The sequence below is a fragment of the Otolemur garnettii genome, unplaced genomic scaffold (genome assembly GCF_000181295.1).
Source record: "Otolemur garnettii isolate 467f Iridium unplaced genomic scaffold, OtoGar3 scaffold00018, whole genome shotgun sequence".
In the NCBI taxonomy this organism is placed as follows: Eukaryota; Metazoa; Chordata; class Mammalia; order Primates; family Galagidae; genus Otolemur; species Otolemur garnettii.
The window spans coordinates 12,498,313-12,522,514 of NW_003852413.1; the positions used below are offsets into that span (position 1 = coordinate 12,498,313).

Genomic DNA, 24,202 nt, shown 5'->3' on the forward strand with positions numbered 1-24,202 from the left:
GAGGTTTAGCATCCTAATTACAGAGCACTGAGTCAAATGTTCACGGAATCCTAGCATCTCAGAGCTGGGCAGCAGCCTCAGAGGCTCCCCGTGCACCCGGGGCATAGAGAAAACCAGTTGCCCATGAGAAAAACATCGGCGCATCCAGTGACTCAGGCTGCTGAAGGCGGCGTGGTACACACAGCGCTGGCAAGCTCGAGCTGCAAAAAGTGCTCCCTTGAGTAATGGAGGAAGCCGAACCACTGAGGTTCACCCTGGAAGGGGGAGATGTCCCCTGGCCACACAGCTTGAGGCCATCTCAGGGCTGGGCCCCAGTCTAGATGTGACCGTGGAGGAAGGCAATGAAGGGGACCCCAGCTACTCCAACCCTCAAATCCCACCTAAGATGTTGGCCCTGAGGGTCTTTGAAAACTACGGAGAAAGAGACAAAACAAAAACTGCACTTTCAGGTCTCCCCATTCATATCAGTGCTTGGCTGTGGGCAGAGCGGCATTCCAGTTTTCATGAGGCCTGGGCACTTTTGCCTCATGGGTCTCGTCCTCCAGTAAAAAGCAAATATATTAAAAATTCTATTTTATGACTGCAGCAAAGTCAAGATGAATTTGTATAGTATGCATATATATACATACATACATACATACATATATATATATATATTCTATACATAAGAATACAAATAAAGGCAGTGCCCATAGCTCAGTGGTTAGGGCACTGGCCACATATACCAAGGCTGGCAGGTTTGAACCCGGCCCAGGCCTGCTAAACAACAATGACAACTGCAACAACAACAACAACAAAAAATAGCCGTTGTGGCTGGTGCCTATAGTCCCAGCTACTTGGAAGGCTGAGGCAAGATAATCACTTAAGCCCAAGAGTTGGAGGTTGCTGTGAGCTATGACACCACAGCACTTTACCAAGGGTGAGAGTTTGAGACTGTCTCAAAAAAAAAAAAAGAATACAAATGAGGTCTGACAATTAAGTTTGTCATTCTAGAAAAAGTGCTACATACCTCATTGCTGAATATCACTATGGTCATCTTTGAAGTAGTTCCCTTGGAGAGCTGTACTACACTGATGCCAGCACCTAGTCTACCCTTCAAAGCAATTTTGGAACTGTTTTCCTGGAATGGCCATGGGAGCTGTTGTTGTATAGCACGCAAAAACACACAATAATGAACGCCACTCAGCAAGACAGTGCTGTAGGTCAACACAAACACAGCCGTGAGACACTGATATACCAAGGTTATGAACCTTCCTGATTTGTCTGTACAGTGCTGCCAATGTAAGCACACAATGGCAAACTCACAAACTTAATTGTAAGACCATGTATGATAATAGCTCTGATGATTATTCCAGAAAACAAGTTCCTTTGAACAGTGGGCCAGTCCCTGGCATGGATGCATAGCTTCCCAAGGGGAGTACTTTAAGGGTGACTGTGGTGATAGTCAGCAATGAGGGACGGTAGCTCTTTTTCATCATCAGACCTCATATTAAGCCATTTTATCCCTCCAAAAGTCCTTTGTTTCTTTTGATTTTAAGAAAACTAAAATTTTCCTAAGTCTCATGGGCCCTGGCACTGTGCCCTGTGGAGAAGAGAATCTGTCTTATGAAGGGAGGAAACCCCACTTCAGTCAGCTTTGTGGTTAGAGGAGGGGCAGTCAAGAGCCTCCTCTCACCTCACACAGGGAGAGAGCTGAGATCACTCTGCAGTAGGACACAAAACGCTGTCCTCCATGTGGGCAAGGTGACGTCTTTACAGGTTTCTTTGCCCGTATGAAAATATTTTCTTTTTTCTTCAGGCAGCTCTAACTGCAGTTAGTGTGCATATTTGTGTTTGCATTCAAGGCATTGGGAAGGAAGGATGGGAATGGAGATCAAGTAACAGGACGAGGGTGCAGAAAGGCCTTGCCAGCTGGGCCTAAGGTGTGCAGGCCGGGGAGGAAACACAGGGACCACAGAGGAAGAACTCGGGCTTCAGGAGCGTGCGGATGGGCGTTAACAGTCCCATGCTGGGTGCTCCTGGGGTGTGTGCATCTTGGGGACAGGGGATGGAAAAGAAGGGGATCTCCTAGCAGCTGAGGACACTCTATCTGGGGAAACAGTGGATCCGGTCTGAGGATGGAAGTGAGAAGAGGGAGGAACTGCTCAGCAATGCAGTGCAGGTGCTTGGACCTGGACAGAGGGGCAGTGTTTGTGTCCCCTCCCTTCCAACTAAAGGCAAGGAAAGCAGAACTTCCTCCAGCGGGAGAATAGGAATTGTCCCTAGGACATGGGAGCAGTTCTTTTTAAACATCAAGTTGTAAGTTTTTCTCTGCATTAGTTTCCTGCATTGTTATTCCTTGTCATGACCCCCAAGCAACACTAGGTACCCAATCCTTCCCGGTCTCAGCCACGCCCAGGGGCCGCTTCTCTGGCAGCCCTTCTCCACCCACAGGTACCCGTGGAGGCCAACATGCCCCAACAGCAGTGATTTCAGGGAGAGCAGGGGTCCCACAGCGTCAGGGATGCCTCTCAGCAAACCACACTGCCCCACACAAGGGAGAGGGCTGCCAGGAATGGGGCTGGGACTCAGACTACCTCCCTGTCTCCCAGGCAAGAGGAGGAACCTGGAAAGGGGACCTGTGATTAGGCTCTGCCCTGCGGTGACACTGACATGATGGTAGCGGATATTTCCAAGGCCCGCTCTACACCTCCAGACAGGCCAGAACCAGCCGAATCCCCCTTCCACATACCCGACTGTCTTGCAATATCTGCAAAGAACCACGAGGTAGTCCAGGGGATTATCTGTTCTCCTGGGTAAACAGTAACTTCAGCTGTTTTCCAAATGACATTGTTTCGGGTCCTTTTTACCATTCTGGTTGCCTCATACATGCCCCAGTTCATCTCTGAAAGCTCAGTCCTTGTTCTGAGCACAGATGGGGCCCCCGGTTCAGACACACAAGCCCTTCTTCCTCTTCTATCTGGCTAAGAGAAATTACAACGCGGTGGTTCTCAGCCAGTGTAAGTTCGCCCTCCCAGGAGACATTTGGTGCTGGATGGAGACATTTTGGTTATCACAACCAGCAGGTAGGGGACACTAGCAACTAGCAGGTGGGGACCAGAGCTGCTACTAAATACCCCACGATGCACAGGACAGTTCTCCACAACAGAGAATGCTCCTGCCCCAGATGCTGACAATGCCAAGGCTGAAAAACCCCACATTCAAGTTTTCGGTTAAAACACCCTATCTTTCTCACTTGTGCTGCCAGAGCCCCGCCCTCCCCAAGACAAGTCAGCTCCTAAACAGCAGGCGCTTTCTGTCTGATATGCTCATTATTACGACTCCTCTCGTCCCTGGGGCAATGCTGGACCCACAGTTGGACACAACAATAAATATCTGTTGGATAAATGAATTTTCCTTGTTCTGTAATTGTGTCATCAGGGTTTAGGGGCAGACCACACACAAGACCTTTCTTTAATCTTATTAAAGATTATGAATATGAACATCGGCTGTCTCTAAAACACCACCAATGAGATTAGTGTGGGCCCTGCCACCCCCGCCCACACACACCCTATTTTACTTTTCAATATTCACGTGAGTACTACTCTCTGATGCCAGTAATTCCACAGGGCCACTGGAACATAGGTTTAATGGATCTTGGCCTTAGCATTCAGTGGCTTGAGGGAGTTATTTTGGATCTGAAAAAAGATCTTTATGGCACTGAGGAATAAAGTTCTAGGATGGGTGATAAGAAGTCTAGGTGGTGGTGGTGGGCTGGGCGCCCAAGAACATGAACTTCAGTTTCCTGAATATCGATCATAACACATTCTCCATAGAGCTGAGCTGGAGGCCGTCGTGGGAATGGTAACAGACACGGTGGCCTCCCTGGGCAGTAAGGAAGCTGCGCTCAAGTCTGCTTCACAGGACTTCACAGGCAGAAACAGCAAGGGGGTGAGTCTATACAGACAAAGCTGTCCAGCTGCAATTGGACTAATTTAACTGCAAAGAATATCCTAAGAGATGCCAGTATGGTATACTGATATTATTCTGATAAAATTCCAGAGGCCCTCAGGCAAACGCGACCTTGTACCAAGAACTCTCTCCTCCTTTGGTCCCCAAACTGTCTCCTCAGTCAGCTGTCCCCTGTGCGGCCCTAGACGATCAGCAAGATGATGCAATATTGACTGTGGGTGCAAACACTGGTCTCCCATGAGAAGCGACCACTTGGTGTCCTGCGCTGTAACTTGAGAGATTGCTGAGTTATCTGTGCGTGCGCAGCCCAACCCGTGAACACTTGGCCCCTCTCGATAAGCACTTTGACAACACCGAGTCAGCCCTATAAAAAGCAGACTGCCTGGCCCTCTTCCCAGGCAGCCTGACATCAAAGATTCCAGGCTGTGCGGTTGTTGTCACACCTGCCGGTTCCCGCTGACAGCACGCCCCCTCCTGACTGTACAGAGCTGACCCAGAGTTCCTGGGGGGCTGCGGGCTGCCAGGGAGGATGCCCACCCCACACACACTTCGGCCATCAGGGCTATTTACCCTTTCGTTTCCCCACTGCTTGAGGGTCTCCTCATCTTCCCTACTGAGGCTGGGGAGGGGGAGGATACGGATGAAGGTCACGTCCCTCTGCTGGGCTGTGCTCCTAATGCCAGAACCCATTATGCTAAAGGTAAAGAAGCTTTTGAACTAAGAATTGATCTTTAACCAGACCCAACCTCTGAGCACATGAACAAGTGTGGCTTCTTCGGAGGTCGCCCTCGTTAGTGAATACAGGGCAAGACTCCAGAGAGGAAATCTCTGTCTGAATTCACAGGACGTGCCCATTACAGGCTAGGCGCTCAGGTGGCTGAGGCAGCAGCCATGCTTGAGGCTAAGAGTTCCAGACCAACCTGGGAAACATAGTGAGATGCCATTTCTCTTAAAAAGAAAAAAGTCCCCTTTATAAGGCATGGTTTCCCATAGCTGCAAAAGCCTTGCTTTCAAACTGACACACCACAGCCCAAGTTTTTGCCAAGGAGATGGCCTCCTAGAGCTGCCCCACTATGGAGGTAAGAGTAATGATGAGCTATCACATTTACAGTGGTCCCTCCAAGAAAGGAAGAACACAGAGACTCGCCTTTTTGTGGAAGCTTCTTTGCCAGGGGTAGCAAAAATGTCTTCCCCAAAGGAGTCATTCCTTCCCTGCTGGCCTAGTAAGGTTACCTCCCTTCTCCCTCTCCTCCAGAGCAAGTGGACATCCAAACTCTTTTCTTTGGTTGCCAGAGACGTGCTGGCTTCCCACGGCCACCCCGGGACACCTGCCTTAACCCCAGGGATGGCATCATTAAAGCCGAGGAGGTTGATGCCCTCGTGGCCGCTGCCCTCCTTTCCCCTCTAATTCCTCTCCAGTAGATACAGTCAGGACTCAAAGCTGATGGATGTGAAACCACCTCCAACCCCTCTAGCCATTTCCTGCAGAGGATGTTTTAAATCCTCGGCACTATTACTTTAACTAGTACATGAAATCGCCTACAGGCAAATCCACACTGCTACAATCAGAGGTCGAGAACCTCAGGAAACACCTGGCTTCCACCACCACTCGCTCCAGACCCCAACGTCTCAGGGTAGTATAGGTCTCGTACCTCAACAAGGCAGTGCTGGTGACATTGACTGGGACTCTGCCAGGCCAGTAAGCCAGTGCTGGGACCCGGTGCCCACCTTCCCAGGTGGTCTGCTTGGCTGGGCTTCCCCCTGTGGGAGGAAGGGAGGCAGTCAGTTCATCCACAGTGATTAAGTTCCAGCAGCTTGTTCAGCTAAGAGCTAGTCTCTGGGAGAATGGTCCCTCTTCAAGAGTTCCCAGTAATCCCAACAAAAGAATGGCTTTTTTTTAATAGCCAGCCATTTTCCTCACCAGTTTATATCTTTCAATACATGTTTTTATTTTACTGGACTAGATGCGTCAACAACTGCCTCATCACTATTGAATCACGCTGTTTTATTTCCTTCGTGAGACCCTCACTGTAAGGTCTCTTCGCTGTAAGTGATCTGGTTTGTTTATCAACTGCTCATCAGGTGTTTTCACCCCATGAAACTTTATCAGTCTTGTTAATCTGAGACACCGTAAGTGCTTAACCAGTCTTTGTTGAATAAATGAATTAGTCTTCCTCTTGACCATAATGTGACTGTCCGTTCAGGATTAAAAAAAATAATAAATTACTTAAAAAGAGAGAAAGGAGGAAACTTTCCCAGCTATTTGATCTGCCCAGTGTGGCATGGATTTTATTGTTTTATTTTGCTTTGCTTTGTTTTTCTTTGAATTATTGAGTTGCTCTGATGTTGTGGAGACAGTGGCAGAAACAGCTCCAACCTCCTGCCTTTGGGGGAGGGGGGAAGGGGAGGTAAGAACTGTCTACGTACAATCTATGAATTTCCACTTTGGTAATTAAAGGAATTATTTTTGTAACCACTAAGTCAAAAGTGACCACCAGCGTAATGATGGCCAGCCGGCTGGAAGGGATGAGATCATGTTTTATGGAAACATCCTGAATACATGTTGCGTTGAATTAACCATGACCATCCCCACCACTCCCACGCACGCCCCACCCTCATCTTGGTTGAGCCAGAGGCCAAGGATTCCACAAAGTTAGCGTGTAAAAAGCCTTCCCGAGGCAAACGCTGTACGCGGATCACACATACTCTGGTCATGCAACCTCCCTATGTTTGGCTGTCTCGAACAATAAAAGCAACAATGGTGAGGGGAGAGGTGCGGGGGACAAGACGAAGGCTTCTGTCACTCTGTACTCAGACCGCAGCAAATGGGACCTTTGATGTTCCTGGCCCAGCACGCCACACCGGAAATGCTCAGCATTCTTGGGACTTTCTCAGAACCAGCTTTGGAGTCCCCTAAGTGTGGAAGCAGAAGACAAAACACAAAAGAGCTCACGTCCTATGGACTGTTTATGTTCCAGGGCGTGGGGCGGGAAAAACCAATTGGCGTCTCTGCAGGCTGAGCGACAAGCTCTTTAATCTAGCCCAGCGTCTCTGAAATACATGCTTCCCATAAATACATAGAGAGTCCGCTCCAATTATTCATGCACATGGAACAGAAAAAGCATGAACACACTTCCACGTGGCTTTGGGATGCATGACTTATGATGCGTCAGTTTAAGGACAAAGGGCAGGGAGGACACAGCCACGATCTCATGTGCCGGGCCTTTGTGGATACTTCCACCCCCCACCAGGGGCTTGTGCGTGAAAGCCTGGGGTGTGGGTGGGTGAAAATATGGGATCTGTTCGTCTGTATAACACGCAAACGGACTTGCTTAACCTTTGAGGCCAGATGCTAAGGAAAGGTCAAAGCATTCATCCCAAGAAACAAGCCATTCGCTCTGCCGGTCAACCAGAAGGCCGGGCCATGTGTCAGCACTGGCATGGGCAGTGGGCATCAGGGCTGGTGCGTAGGGTGGTCTCTGCCTCTGGGATGTTTTCCAGAATGGCAAACTGGCCCCTAATTAATACATTTATTAATTGGTCTTCACTACTACGGATGCTACTTATTTACAACAACCTTTTGTTTTGCTCTTTTGTAAGTGACTGACTTTCCTATTACATTTTTCAGAGATAAATAGTATTTCGATGTGTTTGTTTTATTTCAGGAAAGGGTTGAAAGCTGGAAGGGTTAGGAGGAATTCAGCCAGTTATAAAACATGTGTGGTCAAGAAAGTGGGCAATCCACTTGCAAAGATTCAGGAATTAAGAGAGAGAAAAAGACGGGCTGAGAGAAGCCCCTGGGTGTGGCCTGTTAGGGGGCAATCTCTATGTCAAGACTGGTCAGCCAGTGCTCACTGCACAAGTTCTGGCTTTGTAGGTGCCTTTAGACACAACAGAAAGGCACAATTACACATTCTAGGCATGCAAATGATCACAGGCCTATAGGCTTCATACGGCGAGGGAATTTATCTTAAAAGAAGCTAAAATATGGCCAAGCAATTATAAAAAATATATCTAAGCTGTAACATGAATACTATCTTGCTCCAAACCCCAATTTCTCTCCCTAGTATGTTCGTTAAATAAATAAAAATAAGATACAAATCCCAATTTCTCACGGGCATTACTAAGAGAAGACAAAACATTAAAAGATCCAACTAGCGTTCTCTGTAACAAGAATATCTTCTGCTTAATGGCCCCTTACTAAGTACTAAGTTAAGTGCTCTGAAGTATAATACTAAGTAGAGTATCATCTTTCTCCACATAATCTCACTGAATCTGTCTGACAACCTTTCAAGCAAGGCATGACTATCCCTATTTTTTTTGAGACAGAGTCTCACTCTGTCACTCTGGGTAGAGTGTCATGGTGTCAGCCTAGCTCATGGCAACCTCATACTCCTGGGTTCAAGCAATCCTCCTGCCTCAGCCTCCTGAGTAGCTGGGACTACAGGTCCCCACCACAATGCCCAGCTAATTTTTCTATTTTTAGTAGAGATAGGGTCTTGTTCATGCTCAGGCTGGTCTCGAACTCCTGAGCTCACAGGATCCTCCTGCCTCAGCCTCCTGGAGTGCTAGGATTACAGGAGTTAGCCAGGCCTATCATCCCATTTTTCAGATGAGGAGACCACAGCTTATAGGTTACCCAACACATAGCTAGCAAATGGATTTGCTCACAGAGCCAGGATTTGAATCTCTGTCTAACTACACAGCCCAGCGTCCTCACCCACTAAACCTCCTAGAGCAGTGCTTCCCATCCCTGAATGCATATCACAATCACCGGGGGAGCTTTTTATAACCACCCACTTGCCAAGGCCTCTCTCTGAGAGATTCTGATTTAATTAGCGTGGGGTGGGGCTTGCATATCAATATCCTCTGAAGCTCTCCTGGTGAGTTAATGCAAAGAGCTCTGCCCATTCTGGGGAAGGAGTGGGAGGACAGGATTGGGAAGAGGACAGAAGGCATTTCAAAACTGAATGTAGCTCATGCTCTTTATAGTTACAGGCTTTATATTGCCCACCCCTTTACATCATCAAGCCATAGTACCACAAATGTGACATTGTAACAGTAAAAACAATAGATCAATCCATGCATTAAACTCCTAGTAGGTGACGAGAAGTCAATTTCAGAAGCTATTCGTTAGTTTAAATAAGACTTAATGCTTTGATCCGGCGCTGGCACACTGAAAGTGTTTCTTGCCTCCAGCTTTCTGTTGAGAAGTGCACGTCTTACAGCCATGAGAATGCATTTCAATGCACTCGTGGTTAGTTATGACTCTAATTAAAGCAGAGCCTCTTACTTAAAGCAATAAATATTTAGCCTCAGCAACCAAAATATAAACAGAACCATGATTCATAAATTTGCTTATTTGTTCTTGCCTGGCTACGGAAGTGAAGTGGCATTCCATGATGCATCGAGACAGGGCAGACCGAGGAAATGTCACCACTGCCTACGCTTAGGAATAGTGGTCTTTCCTGGAAAGGACCCAACTGCCGTGTTTCACTGAGTCAGAATAGCAGGGTAACAAATAAAAAGGTTCACAAATTCTCCCTACAGTAGGACCATCAGGAAAAAACTTAACATTTGGATTCCTGGGTTCCGTCCCCAGAAATTCTGATTGAATAAGACTGGGGTAGGACTGGGATTCTGTCTGATGCCAGCAGTCTGAGATCCAGTTTGAGGAGCATTGGCAGGGTAATCGGAAGGTTGCCTTTGAGGAAGGCAGATCTGAGCTCTAACTCCAGCACCATACCTTCCAGCCCTGTGGCCTTGGGCAGAATTCTTAACCTCCCTAGGTCTCAGTCATCTCAGCCAAGAAAGGGCAAAATGACTGTACAGTTGACCCTTGAACAAGGCAGGAGTTAGAGGCATTGACAGCACTCCCCCCTCATTCCTGAGTACAGCCAGGTTTGGTCATTTGTCCCTGTAATCACAACGCTCTGGGAGTCTGAGACAGGAGGATCACTTGAACCCAGAAGTTCAACATCAGCCTGGCTAACAACAGTGAGACCTCATCTTTATGAAAAAATTTGGAATATAGCTGTTCAGTGGTTCATACCTATAATCCCAGCTACTTGAGAGGCTGAGGTAGGAGGACAGCCAGGAGTTCAAGACCAGCCTGGGAGACATAGTGAGACAATGTCTAAAAAAATTTTATAAAAGTTAGCTTGGAAGAAAAAGTATCCAATGGACTCAGTCTTACTATGAAACCAATATATAGCATTCTCATGAAAGCTATAACCCAATTATAGCCCAAGAAGAAGGGGAAAGAGGAGGGGGAGGGGAGGAGGGAGGATGGGGGGAGGGAGGGTAATTGGTGGGACCACACCTACAGTGCATCTTACAAGGGTACATGTGAAATTTACTAGGTGTAAAATATAAATGTCTCAGCACAATAACTAAGAAAATGCCGCAAAGGCTATGTTAACCAGTTTGATGAAAGCATTTCAAATTGTATGTAAAACCAGCACATTGTACTCCATGATTGCATTAATGTACACGCCTATGATTTAATAAAAAAAAAAAAGAAAAATTTAGCTTGGCATAGTGGCTTAAACCAGCTACTTGGGAGGCTGAGATGGAAGAATTACCTGAGCTCAGGAATTCAAGGATACAGCGTGCTATCATCACACCACTTTACCCTAGCCCGGGCAACAGAGCAAGATCTCATCTCTATAAAAAAAATTCAAGTATAACTTTTAATGGCCCCCCAATTTAACTACGAACAGCCTAACGTTGAAGCCTTACCAATAACAGTTTATTAACACATATTTTATAGTATACAGATACTGTATTCTTACAATAAAACGTGAGCTAGAGAAAAGAAAATGTCATTAAGAAACTCCTTGGCGGTGCCTGTGGCTCAAAGGAGTATGGTGCCAGCCCCATATGCTGGAAGTAGCAGGTTCAAACCCAGCCCTGGCCAAAAATAGCATTAAAAAAAAAAAAAAGAAACTCCTAAGGAAGAGAAAATATATTTACTATTCATTGAGTGGAAGGGGATCATCTCAGGGGTGGGAGAAGCAGAAAAAAATCCTCCTAGAAGTGGGGCATGTACACTCGAAAACTGTGTTGTTCCAGGGTCAACCAAACTTACAGGGTGGCGGGAATAGTTACCTACGATAATAAGTTCTAAGCAGGCACTTTTGCAAGAAAGTGTGGAAAATAGCAGAAATCACAATCTGCTCACTGCTTTGGTCTGTATAGTATCTTTCTTTTAACTGATTTTGAATATCATTAGACAGGACCCTCTTTCCAATTTGCTGAAGCCCTAACACCACCCACAACAGTTACAAAGGATCATTTGTTCTTTTCCGTTACCTGCCTGGCCCATAAAGCTTTAGCATTTGTGACTGGGTAGAACGCCTGCTCCACTCTATGACCTTTCTAAAGAAGCAGGCCTCACTTCTAAATATAAAAGTGTGTCCTTGCCAAAGACGCCTGTAGTGCACTGGTTTTCTAGAAACACACGGCAACCAGCCTCTGTTAGGATCCAGGACACTGGTGGTGGGGGAGGGTGGCCTTGAGGGTGGGCATGGGGTCATTCCACCAAGCCTGGTGGCCAAGGGCCCAGAAGGAGATAGGATCTGACTTCCACTGGGTCCCCATCAGTAGGCCCTGCCCTCAGCCATGGCCAACAGCCAAGGTCCCTCATCCTTTGTCACCCCATGGCACCTCTGACCTTTCCGGGCCCCACCCCCAACCCAACCTGGACAGAAGGCCCGGGATGCAGAGGCTGCTTCCCAGTGGGAAAGGTTATGCAACAACCTGATAGCATCAAATTACAAACAACCAAGGTCTCCTAGAAGCCTCTGATGCCAAATTCAACAGAATGTTTCCTCATCACCAAGGGGGAGGAAGGAACAGTTCTGCTCTTCAAATAAAACAAGAAAAGATTTTCCAGACAGAGGAGCCGTCAGTTAGAGGAAAAACAAGGTGTCGGCCTGTCCTGGGGAGGAAGTGGGTCAGAAGTGGAGAGGGGAGGGGCGGCTGGGAGCCAGTCCCAGGGTGTGCAGCTCCTGCGCTTTTCCTAGGCTCTGCCGTCCCCTCCTCCCCACCCTCCCCAATTCCAGTTCCGTCTCTCCTCATCCCTGCAGGGTACAAGCCAAGCCAAGTGGAGCATCCTCTCTCTGCACGCACGGGGTGAAAAGATGACTCCAGGAGACGCTGCCTCATCCCATCAGCTGAGCTGGGCAGCTCAGCCAGGAAAGGAAAGGGAAGACAAGGAGGGGGGCCTAGAGGCCCTGAGAACAGGGGGAGACGGTGCAGCCTGACGCAGCCGGCTGGCTTCGGGAGAAAGTTGCAGGGCTCCGGTACTGTTTGTCCTACTCCGTTGCGAAAACATCCCCCGTCTTCTCTCTTTCATCTGCTCTCCAGACTGGCCCCCTTGCAGGGGGATGTGCAGGCATCCCACTGACAAGGAACTGGGTGAGGAGGAGCAGGTGGTCCAGAGGGACCCCAGCCCCTTTGACTCGCAGGGCCTGACTTCTGCCCAGCTGCACGAAGGGCTCTGCCTGGCTTCCCAGAGAGCCCAGCTGCATTCCAGGCATGGGGAAGAAGGCCGCTGTGGAACAGTTGACAGGAAGCTGGTTTAGAGAATGAGGAAGTGGAAGTGTTTCCCCCCCAGGGAATGGCCCTTCAGCCGAAGTTCACTTTCAGACTCCTGAGAAAGAAGAGACTGGCATCATCTATGGCCCCCACCCATAAAGTGCTGTGCCCCACAGATACCATATCAAGCCACGGCCTTAGTGGGAGGCCTTGCCCAAAAAGAGGGTTATCTTCAGGTGGCTGAAATCCATCTTCACAGAAAAGTTTCCCAAGGCAAAGGCCCAGAAGACTTGTAAAGTTACCCATATATATATGTGTGTGTGTGTGTATATATACCTATGCATATGTATATACATATATATTTTTTTAACAGTCTCACTCTGTTGCCCAGGTTAGAGTGCCCTGGCATCAACCTAGCTCACAGCAACCTCAAACTCGTGGGATCAAGTGATCCTCCTGCCTCAGCCTCCTGAGTAGCTGAGATTATAGGCCCCCATCACAATGCCCAGCTAATTTTTCTATTTTTAGTAGATATGGGATCTCACTCTTGCTCAGGCTGGTCTTGAACTCCTGTATTCAAGGGATCCTCCTGCCTTGGCCTCCCACACACATGAGCCACGGCACCCAGCCCCCACATGTTATTTAGGTTGCCCAGTGCTTTAGTAGGAGAATCCTCTTCATGAGATTCTCTGATCCCCTTCCCATTCTTCTCCAGGATGTTTTGGCTAGGAATGAAGAAACTGAGTCTTCTGGGAGTTAGCAGTAGAAGCTAAGCGCAAGCTTGAGGCTAGGAGTTTGAGACCCGCCTGGGCAACAGAGAGTCTTGGCTTCAGCTAATAACCCCCAGAAGTCTCATTTTCTTCATTCCAAGTGACTCCTGGGCAATTTCCCAGCTGCTATTCCCAACAGCCCAAGGAGATGGGTCCACGACCCCACAGGACAGAAGGGGAAGCTGAGCCCCAGAGCTGATTAGGTGCCTGAGTCAAAACGCAAGCCCAGCGGGGCCTTCAAAGCCATGAGCTCTTTCCATCCTTCCACTCCGCCTCCCACAGATTTAGACAGATTCAGACTGTCACCCGCACCAGAGCTGAAGACATTTTCCTTGACAATTATGAGGTTCAAAGAAGCAAGACAGGATTTTCCAGACGGCTGAGCAGTCAGTCGGGTATAACAAGGTGTGAGTAACCACATTCACGTGGGTTGAGGAATGAGCCAGCAGTGGGCAGTGCATACCGCCCCCTCAGCCACTGGCTGGCCCTGACTGGGTCCCCAACCCTCCTCTCCTCAGTCTCCTTATTTAGCCAACAAGGTGGTTGGAATAAAGACTGCTGAGGTCTCTTCCAACTCTGGCATTCTATGAATGTGGGGATATTCCTGGAAATTTTGTCACTGGCTTTTCTCATTTGTAATTTTTGGCTCAGAGGAAATAAGTACTCACTCCTCTCCCTATTTGCAGCCCCACTGATGTTAGAGGCATCTTTTAAAATTGATAAAGGTGCTGCGTGTGGAGTGCTGGGGTGGTGGGAAATGGAGAGTAATTGTTTAAAGAGTATGGGTTTAAATAAAACAAAATAAAATATGTTTTTTAAAAAGCTGGGTGCAGACTGAGCGTAGGAGCTCACAACTGCAATCCTAGCACTTTGGGAGGCTGAGGCAGGAGGATCACTCAAGGCCAAGTGTTCAAGACCAGCCTGGGCAACACAGTGAGACCTCTGTTTCTAACTAATTAATTAATTAATTAAAGGGCACGGGGTTTTAGGGGGGGTGTTCCACTACATTGGGAATGTGCTAAATGCTATTGAACTGTGTAATTTAAAATGGTTAACTTTCTAGGATATAAATTTCACTTCAATTTTTAAAATTGAATATTGCTGGGTATGGCAGCTCACACCTGTAATCCCAGCTCTGAGATCCCAGGCTAAGACAAGTGGATAGCTTGAGCTCAGGAGTTCGAGACCAGCCTGAGCAAGAGTGAGACCCCCGTCTCTACTAAAATTGGAAAGAATAGCCAGGCGTCATGGCAGGCACTTGAAGTCCCAGCTACTCGGGTATTCTCATTTCTAATTTGAGGCTGAGGCAAGAGGATTGCTTGAACCCAGGAGTTTGAAGTTGCTGTGAGCTATAACACCACAGCACTCTACCCAAGACAACAAAGTGAGACTCTCTCCCAAAAAAAGTGAGTAATGTTACTCTCACTCTTAAAACCCTTTCATGATTCTGTATTTCTTTAGAATTAAGGCCAAAATCAATCGTCTAGAAAAAAAGACCTTGGAGCACTGACCCATCTCTCTCTATTCTTCTTGGTTGCCCCAAGTCTGGACACAGAGACAACAGGGCAGCTCCAGGGGACAGCTCCCCCTCTCTGGTCTTCCCACTCCTGCCAAGCTGCTGTCCTGGCCAAGAACCTCTTCCTTGCAAATCCCTGGCTGTCTCCTCATTCTTCAAAACCCAAACCACCTCCAGGAAGCCTGTTTGCACCAACCAATGCAGTAGCCACTAGCCACTACTGAGCCCTTGAAACGTAGCTGGTATAACCAAGGCATTGAACTTTAATCAAATTTTAATTTTAATTGGCCATGTGTGGCTAGTGCCAGGCATATCAGACAGTGTAATTCTAAACAGGTGGTTCTCAAATTTTAAACTGGCATCAACATGACCTGAAGGACTGGTTAAAACACAAGTTAGGCCGGGCACAGTGGCTCACATCTGTAATCTCAGCAGTTTGAGAGGCCGAGGTGAGAGAATCATTTGAGGCAAGGAATTCAAGAACAACCTAGGTAACACTGCAAGATTTATATCTACAAAAATTAAGAAAAATGATCCAGGTTTGGTGGTACATGCCTGTAATTCCAGCTACTTAGGAGGCTGAAGCATAAGAATCACTTGAACCCAGGAGTTCAAAGCTACAGTGAGCTCTGATCACACCACTGCACTCTAGTCTGAGCAACAGAGCAAGACCCTGTGTTGTGGAAAACACACACACACACGCACACAGATTGCTGGACTCCATCCCCAGAATTCTGATTCAGTAGGTCTGGGGTGAGGCCCTAGAATCTGCATTCCCAACAAGTTCTCAGGTGGTGCTGGTCCAGGGACCACATTTTAATAACTACTTGTCTCCAGTTGAAAGTTCTTGACTCAAGTGATTCTGGACTCATGGTCTAGAGGAGCATGTTCTAGATTGGTGGTCCCTGGAGCTAGCTGGACAGGAGGGAAAACCCAGCCCCCCAATTTAAAATTCTGCGATAAAAACCAAAAAGAATAGAATAGAATATAGGGATGGCGCCTGTGGCTCAAGGAGTAGGGTGCTGCCCCATATACCAGAGGTGGTGGGTTCAAACCGGTCCCAGCCAAAAACTGCAAAAAAAAAAAAAAAAGAATAGAATAGAATAGAAGCAGAGCAGAACAAAACAAAATTAAATTAAATAATTAAAATAAAATAAAATTCTGTCATACACATTCTTCAGTGGGAGTGATCTTGCCATGTCCATATCTGAACCCTTTGGATAAAAGCACCTTCTAAAATCATTTTAATTTTTTATGATACAGATAATACAAGTTTGTTTGTTTGTTTTGAGTACAGTCTCAAGCTGTCGCCCTGGGTAGAGTGCTGTGGCATCACAGCTCACAGCAACCTCAAACTCTTGGGCTTAAGCAATCCTCTTGCCTCAGCCTCCCAAGTGGCTGGGACTACAGGCTATTTTTTTGTTGCAGTTGTCATTGTTGTTTAGCTGGCCCGGGCCAGGTTTGAACCCACCAACCCATGGTTCACACCTATAATCCTAACACTATGGGAGACCCAAGTGGGAGGATCCTTTTTGCTCATGAGTTTTAGACCAGCATGAGCAAGAGTGAGAGCCCCATCTCTAATAAAAATTAAAAACTAATCGGGCATAGTGGCAGGCACCTGTGATCTCAGCTACTCTGGGGGCTGAGGCTGAAGGATTGTTCGAGCCCAACAGTTTGAGGTTGCTGTGAGCTATGATGGTGCTGCAGCACTCTAGCCCAGGAGACAGAGTGAGACCATGTCTCCCCCATCCCCCTGAAAACAAAAGCAAATTATACAAGTTTATTATGGGTGGGAACATCACATTTAAACCCTCCCCCTTCACCTGCCCAGAGACAATTACTGACAAACTTTCGTTACCTTTTGTATACTCTCTTGAGATTTTTCTGAGAATATATATGCTTTTTTTATATAATAAAACCATATTTTACATATTGTTTTGCAACCTACTTTATATGCCAAAAATATTTCATATAAATGTTTACAAGTCAATAAATAAGCATCATTTTAGTGATTCTTTGGTATTCCTTTAAATGGATGTGTCGTATTTCTTCAAGCATTCCCATCTTGCTGGACACTTAGGTTACATCCAACTATTTAAAAAAACAAAAAAAACCTACCACAATGAGCACCATTGTATATATACATCACTGTGCACTTAGCTAATCGACAAATTCTTCCAGGAGGAAGGGATGCATCAAAAGGCACATGTATTTTTCAAACCTTTGCCCCATGTGCCCAATTGTCCCCAGCATGGGTGCTCTGTCAGAAAGTGGGTCCTTATGGGGAAGTTCTCCCAGAGCAGATGAGAGCTCAGCTGGAAGCTGAAGGACGTTTTAATAGAGGCAGAGGCAGCTGTGAGAGGCAGTATGGTGCAATCAGGAGAGCTTCGGTGGCAAGCCTGGCTCCATCCTCACAAACTGTGTGACCTGGGGCAAGCTCCTTAACCTCTCTGAGCCACACTCTAGCCACGTTCTCTCTTCATTTGTAAGTGGAGCTTACACTACCAACCTGTCACTGTTGTAAGATTTAGAGATAATGTACATAGAAACCTTGCATAGTTGTGCATTAATATTTCTTGGATGGATGAAATGATTTAATGAATGGATGGGTAGAAGGATCTTTAAAAAGAAAAAAAGAAAAGAAAAGAAAGAAAGAATGGAGAGCAAGGGAGCAGGTTATTTGCTGAAAGGACTGGCTTGCTGGGGAGAGGGCTGGCTGCCTTAGGGGAGTCCTAGGACAAAGGCATGGTCGAGATCACGCAGACACCTTCTCTCCATCACAGCTTGGTTCTTCTTCTCTGGATGCTGGTGGCTGCTGGGCAACTGTGTCCCTGCTTCATGGTGATGCCCATGAGGCCTGGATATAAGGTGGCCCTCCCAGGGGCAGATGCGCCAACCCCAGCTGAGTCCCCTACCTTGACGAGTTTGCCACGACCCAACAAAGGGACCCACGCTGCCCGCCAGCTCACACTTCTGAGCCCAAGGACCATTGTCTCCTAGAAACCAAAAACAGCAAATAGCATATAGGTCAACCCCAGACAGAAAAAGGGCCTGTAACAACAAACATGATTCCTACCCTTGAAGGACTCCCCTTGATAGGAGGCCTATCTCTGCCAGCCTTTCAGAGAGGGGTGGGCTCTTTCTGCTCCAATCTACCCTCATGAGCCTCTCCCCCTCTATACCTTTGCTTTTTACATAGTATTAGCAACCCTATGACCACCGTCATGGGCATCAGCCCAGCAACTATTTATGGAGCACCTGTTACATACCCTGTGCCACACATATGCCATCTCATAATCCTGTGACACACTATGGAAGAGATTCCATTATTAGCTCAAAATTGTAGACAAGGAGACAAAAGCTTGGAGAGATGAAGGTAGCTCTCCCAGTAGTATAGATTCAAACCCAGGTCTCCAATTGACTCAAAAGCAGTGCTGTTAACCACTGCCCTGGCTCCAGACAGGAAGTCCAGATATGCAATGCATGATGGGCCCTTTAAAGGGGTCACCATTTCAGCTCACTACGGCCATTCAGCCAAAAGAAGTGACCTGTGACTGGTGGCAACCAAAGTCTTTGGGACCAGGGATGAGGGTGAAGAGGGAAATCTTAGACCTGCCGGAGAACTACACAGATTCACAATGTCAAAGTCATTCATTAGCAATTAAGAGCAATACCCAGAGAGCCCCAATCAATACATAAGAGGCCAGCAAGGTGCCTGATCTGGCTGTGCAAACCTGTCCAGGAACTCAGTCTTGACGGCTCCAATGGACACATGCTCAGCATTCAAGTTAATTATCAGGGCCCCAAGCTCGACAAAGATTATTACTTAGCCAGACTCTGTTCTTTAGGGAGCATGAGTACAGTGTTATCCATTAGACCATAGTTAGGCTGGCTGGCCTTTACTACTTTACCTGTAAACCACAGGAATGTGTTTTCTTTGGCTGTGCAGTCAACTTTGTCCTTGATCTGGCCCACCAAGCTGTCCATCTCTTGAAGATTCTCTTCATATAGCCTTTGGCCCCTTGGGGCTCCAGGCCTTTGGGTCATAGATAAGGGCACGTGCATGTGGGCCAAGGCCACATAGAGCAGGAAGGGTCTTCCGCTGGTGCTGGAATGGGAAAGCCAAGAGGTGACTCTGCAGAAGGCCCTCCTGGCCTGTCACAGCATCTCTGTGATCCTCCCTCACCTTGGGGAAAACTCCCAGACCCATTCTGCCCCACCGACTCGGGAAGGACTCATTCATCTACAGCCTTCCAGGGAAATGGGGGAATAATCTTGTTAACCAGTTAAAAATAAGAACCACTGTAATGTAATCACTGTCCTCTTGACCATTTACCGAGAGCTTATTACATGGGACTCACGTTGTCTAAGTTCATCCTCATGGAGATCCCTGAGTTTCCATTTCGAGATGAAGAATCAGAAGCACAGAGATTAAAAGTCTTGCCCCACTTTATGCAACTAGTGTCAGACTCTGGATTTAAACTCAGACGTGGAAGTAAAGCCCTTGCTCCTAACCAGTGTGCTCTATAGAGTCTAAGGCACACATATTTTAAAATTGTACCTGCTATTTTGTAGCGTCTAGACCATCATGTCCACTGCCAGCCTCATTCCTTTCTAAGAGATGAATGTTTGGCTCAAGTTGACCACGGGGAATTCCAAGGGCACACAGGACCACCAGGTAACACCTAGACCACGGCTCTGCCAGGGAAGCAGGTGCCCGGCTGCCTCTTTACTAACCTTGGTTCCCCTGGATAAATTTAGAATGAAAGGTTTGGCGAGAGCCCGGTGGCCTCTGTTCCCACTCAGAAAGCTTCCAGTCAGTCCCCCAGCCTCATTCCCAGGCGAGGGCAGTTGCAGAACAGCGGCAGCAGCAGGGACCTTGACGGAGGGCCCTCCCTCCCAGACCACACCCATGGGGGGCATCTTTCAGAGACCACTGGGTAGGGACCGTGGGTGAGCTCAGGCAAGTATGAAAGAGCGCGCTCAACTACGTCACCAGCGGTTCTGCTTTCTGATTGGCCACGGTGTTTTTCGTTTCTGCTTTCTGATTGGCCGCAGTGCTCTCCTTAGCTCACCCTGCGTGACACCACCTGCCGGCACCCCAGCCCTGCATCAGGGCTCCAGGGGATCCTAATGGGGCCTGGCTTGCATGCAGTTCCCTTTGATGGCATGAAATCCAGTATACAAGTCCCAAGACAAGGACCTCCACCTTCCCCATTTTAATCAATAGTTTCTTGACGACATGTTTAGAGTTGAGTTGTCCAGTACAGCAGCCATGAGTCACATGTGGCTCTTTAGATTAAAGTTAAGGAAAAGTAAATCAAATTTAAAATTCCATGCCTCACAGGCTACCATACGGATAACCCCAGGACATTATTCTAAGTGAAAGAAGCCAGTCCCCCAAGGACAAACACTGTGATTCCACCTGCATGAGGTACCTAGACTGGTCAAGTTCAGACACCAAAGATGGGACAGTGGGTGGCTGGGGACAGGGTTAGATGGTGGGGGAGGAACAGAGATGGGAGAGTTAGTGTTTAATGAGGACAGAGATTCAATTAGGGAAGAAGAAAAAGTTCTGGAGATGAATTGTTGCAAAACAATGTGTGTGAATAAACTCATTTGCCATGAAACTGTACATTTAAAATAGTTAAGATGGTAAATATATATATACACACACACACACATATACACCTATAATAAAACAATACACAAACATATATACTCATAAATTCAGTGTCTCAGTTGAGCTCCAGAGTAAGTCTTTAGTCCCAGCTACTCAGGAGGTTGAAGTGAAAGGATCACTTGAGCCCAGGAGTTTGAGACCAGTCTGGGCAACACAGTGAGATCCCATCTCTAAAATACATGAATAAATTCCATGTCTGCACATTCCAAATGCTTGGTGATATCTGCTTGGTGGTTTGAAATCAGCCACAATGAGGGTATTTACACCACAGAAATTGGCAAATGCTACAGACTGGGGCTGTTTTCTCTGAGACCTGGTTCTTAATAATTTACTAGCTCACTATTACATACAGGGTCCCATAGCCCACCCTTCATCACCATCCCAGCATCATCCTCCAAATTCCACCCCATCATCAAAGTCCTGTTAGCATCCTGGGCCAGAAGCTCAAAGAGGTGTGGGGTGCTGAGAGAGAGCAAAGCAGAATAATGAGAAACACTGGCTGGGAAGACCTCTACCCAAATCCCAAGATTTTTCATGTCACGGCTATACAACCCTAGGCAATTAACTACTATCATCTATAAAATAGTGACAATCATATCTTCCCAACAAGGTGGTTGTGATTATTAACTGCCTAGAGTAAGCACTTCATAGACAGCTTTTTTACTAATAATTTTGAATACTACATGCCAGCAGTAGTGAGCGGTAATGGTACCCAAGGATGAACCTCTTTCCCTGAATCCTGATGCCAGGCTAGAATTCATAAAGAAGGCATCAGGTAGAGCCCACACAGACTAGTCCCCTGGGGGCATCTGTCCCCAGCCACCTCTTTATTACATGTGCTGAGTGGAAGCCGGACAAGAGAGAGCCAGTGCTGGGGGGGGGGGGGAGAAGCTGATTATAAGACAATGTGATTCTACCTTTATTTTTAAAATACATTAATTTCAATAACACTTTTAAAAAACTGGAGGGAAAGATGTTTACACACCAGCAGGGAAGAAACCAGAGAACCGATTCAGATCTATGAAAAGGGTCTCTCTCTTTAGGGTGATTTTGTTTGTTTGTTTGCTTATCTCTATTTCCAGAGATTTCTAGAAAGAATGTACATTATTTTTATGGCAAAATAAGGGGAGTAGTGAGCAGAGAGGGAAACAAAACAAACAAAACCAAGCTGCCGGAGGAGACATTCCAGGAGAGGGAAAGAGAGGGTGGGAGAGGGCGGCAAGGTGCGCTGGAGATTATGACTCAGGGACAGCCAAGTTTGGAGGAAATCATCTGGTCTGACGTGGAAAAGGGCAGATGAGGGGTATCCACCTCTCAATAAGAGTCCCCAGGTAGTGCCGAATGGAGAGAAGCAGGCCTAGGGGTGAAAGCAGGGAGAAGCAGGCAGCTCTGGGCCCTCTGTCCTCTCTGGTCATGGCCCCCTGGGGACAGACAGACAAGAGGTCTCTCTGGAACGGACTGCTGCAATGGCTACTTGCCCCCCACCCACACATGATGCCATCTCCCTCAAGCCCTTGGACCCACAGGCTTGATCTGACAGTTCCCCATTTGGAAAACCCAAGTACCAGGAGGTTAACAACTACATGCTCAAAATTCAAGTAAAGGAGTGGGAGGGAGGGGCTGGGTGAATTCCCACTCAGTGGGTACACGGCACGGGCACACTGCACACTCCCTGGGTGAAGGGGCCGACCACCACCCAGACTTCAACTTCACAAAAGGAAACTATGCAACCTAATTGTATGTTCCCCCATATTAGTCCAAAATTTTAAAAATTAAAAAAAGAAACCTCCTGGGGCTCACTGCAGCCTGTGGGGTCAGTCAGTCCAAGCTCCCCACACAGCCCTCCCCAACTGGGTCCCTTCCAGCCTTACCATCCTGCTCATTCTAAGGCTCTTCGTAGGTGCCAGCGCCCCACACACCTCGCCCACCTCCCACGCCTTGCCCATCCTGCTCCCGTCCTGGCAGCGTCCTCCCTGGTATCTTGCCTAAAACCACCCAATTCTTAGGCTCAATGCAAAAGGCACCAACACTCCTCCTCTGCTCTCCCATTTCTCCCTTTTTTCTGCTCCCACCCCCCGCCACAGCCCTTTCTCCCCTTTTTTCTTACAGTATTGATAAGACACAAATCACCTGCCAGGTTTTTACGTACCTGTTTCTCCACTAACCCTAAGGAAACAGTCTAATTCATGTTTGTGTCCCCAGCATAACACTGGCACATCTCTGGGGCTGGACAAAGGAACTCACTCCATAAATACTTATTAAGCTCTGGCTGGGCCCCCAGGCACTGGCGACAGAAAGATAAGCCTTCTTGGAGCTTAAAGTCTAATTGGAAATGGGAGAGAGAAAAATGCAACTGAAAACTAAATGAGATGATTATTCACAAATTGCGTATAGGCTGAGCACTACAAATCTGAAAATCCAAAATGCTCCCAAATCCAAAATGTTCTGAGCACTGACATGACACTCAAAGGCAATGCTCACTGGAGCATTTCAGATTTTGGATTTTCACATGTGGGAAGTTCTACAGATAAGGATGATGTAAATATTTCAAAATTCGTAAACATCCAGACTCTGAAACACTTCTGCTCCAAAGCAGCTCAGATAAAGGATATGCAACACGCCGGGGAGAAGCACAGGGGTCTGTGAAAGGTGAAACAGGGACCCAGACGGGCCTAGAGTGCAGGGGGAGGGAGATCCCTGAAGGGCCAGCAGCTGCAGGAGGGCTGTGCTTGGTGGCCATTGAAGGCAGAGGGCACAGCATGGGGGCAGATGTTAGATACGATAGCATAGCTAGTCATTATTCTCTCATTCCACTGCATACTGGCTGTCAAACAGGAAAAAGAAGAAAGAAGGGGCTTGGAGTGATTATGGTCTTGGAGCTGAATCCAGATCCCCAATGCAGGTGGCAGTTAGGAGGGACTGAGGATGAGGAGTGGAGAGCACCCAGTGGGAGCACTTAGACAAGCAAGGTGGAGATCCTGAGCCAGTGCTCACCCCATACCCAATTCCCGCATGGGCCTGTCAGACCGGGGGATCCCCTTGTCAGGTGCAATGCACAGCCCCACACCTACAAAGAACAGAGGCCTGACCAGCTCTGGGACCCAGAATCCATGCCACCTACTCACTCCTCTATTTTCCTACTCAGAGCTTTGTTTGCTGCTTTATTTTTTTTTTATTTTTTATTTTTCTGAGACAGAGCCTCAAGCTGTCCCCCTGGGTAGAGTGCTGTGGCATCACAGCTCACAGCAACCTCCAACTCCTGGGCTCAAGCGAGTCTCCCAAGTAGCTGGGACTACAGGCGCCCACCACAACACCCGGCTATTTTTGGGTTGCAGCCATCATTGTTGTTTTGCGAGCCCAGGCTGGATTTGAACCCACCACCTTAGGTGTATGTGGCTGGCGCCTTAGCCACTTGAGCCACAGGCACCAAGCTGTTTGCTGCTTTAAAAACCCTAATCAAGAATGTTTTCGGTACTGATGCTAGATTAGGGTCTAAACTCAGGCAGGGCATGGTGACCCAAGCCTGTAATCCTAGCAGTTTGGGAGGTCAAGGTGGGGGATTACTTGCGGCCAGGAGTTCAAACACTCTGAGCAACATAGCAAGACCTTGTCTCTACAAAAAATTTAAAAATTAGCTGGTGTGGGGTGGCACCCATAGCTCAGTGGGTAGGGTGCCGGCCACATACACCAAGGCTGGCAGGTTCGAACCCAGCCCAGGCCAGCTAAAAACAATGACAA

The 24,202-nt window shown here is 47.5% G+C and overlaps 1 protein-coding gene across 2 annotated transcripts in view; it reads right to left on the reverse strand.

Annotated features, from left to right (window-relative positions):
* Nucleotides 1-24,202, reverse strand: part of ARSG (arylsulfatase G) — a 127,539-nt gene that overhangs the window by 17,880 nt on the left and 85,457 nt on the right. For both annotated transcript variants that reach the window (XM_012803202.2, XM_023511099.1), the window contains exons 7-9: nucleotides 18,693-18,889; nucleotides 17,697-17,777; nucleotides 5,604-5,712 (exon numbers count right to left, since the gene is read on the reverse strand). In XM_012803202.2, coding sequence (XP_012658656.1) covers nucleotides 5,604-5,712; nucleotides 17,697-17,777; nucleotides 18,693-18,889 — 387 coding nt within the window. The remainder of the gene's footprint in view (nucleotides 1-5,603; nucleotides 5,713-17,696; nucleotides 17,778-18,692; nucleotides 18,890-24,202) is intronic.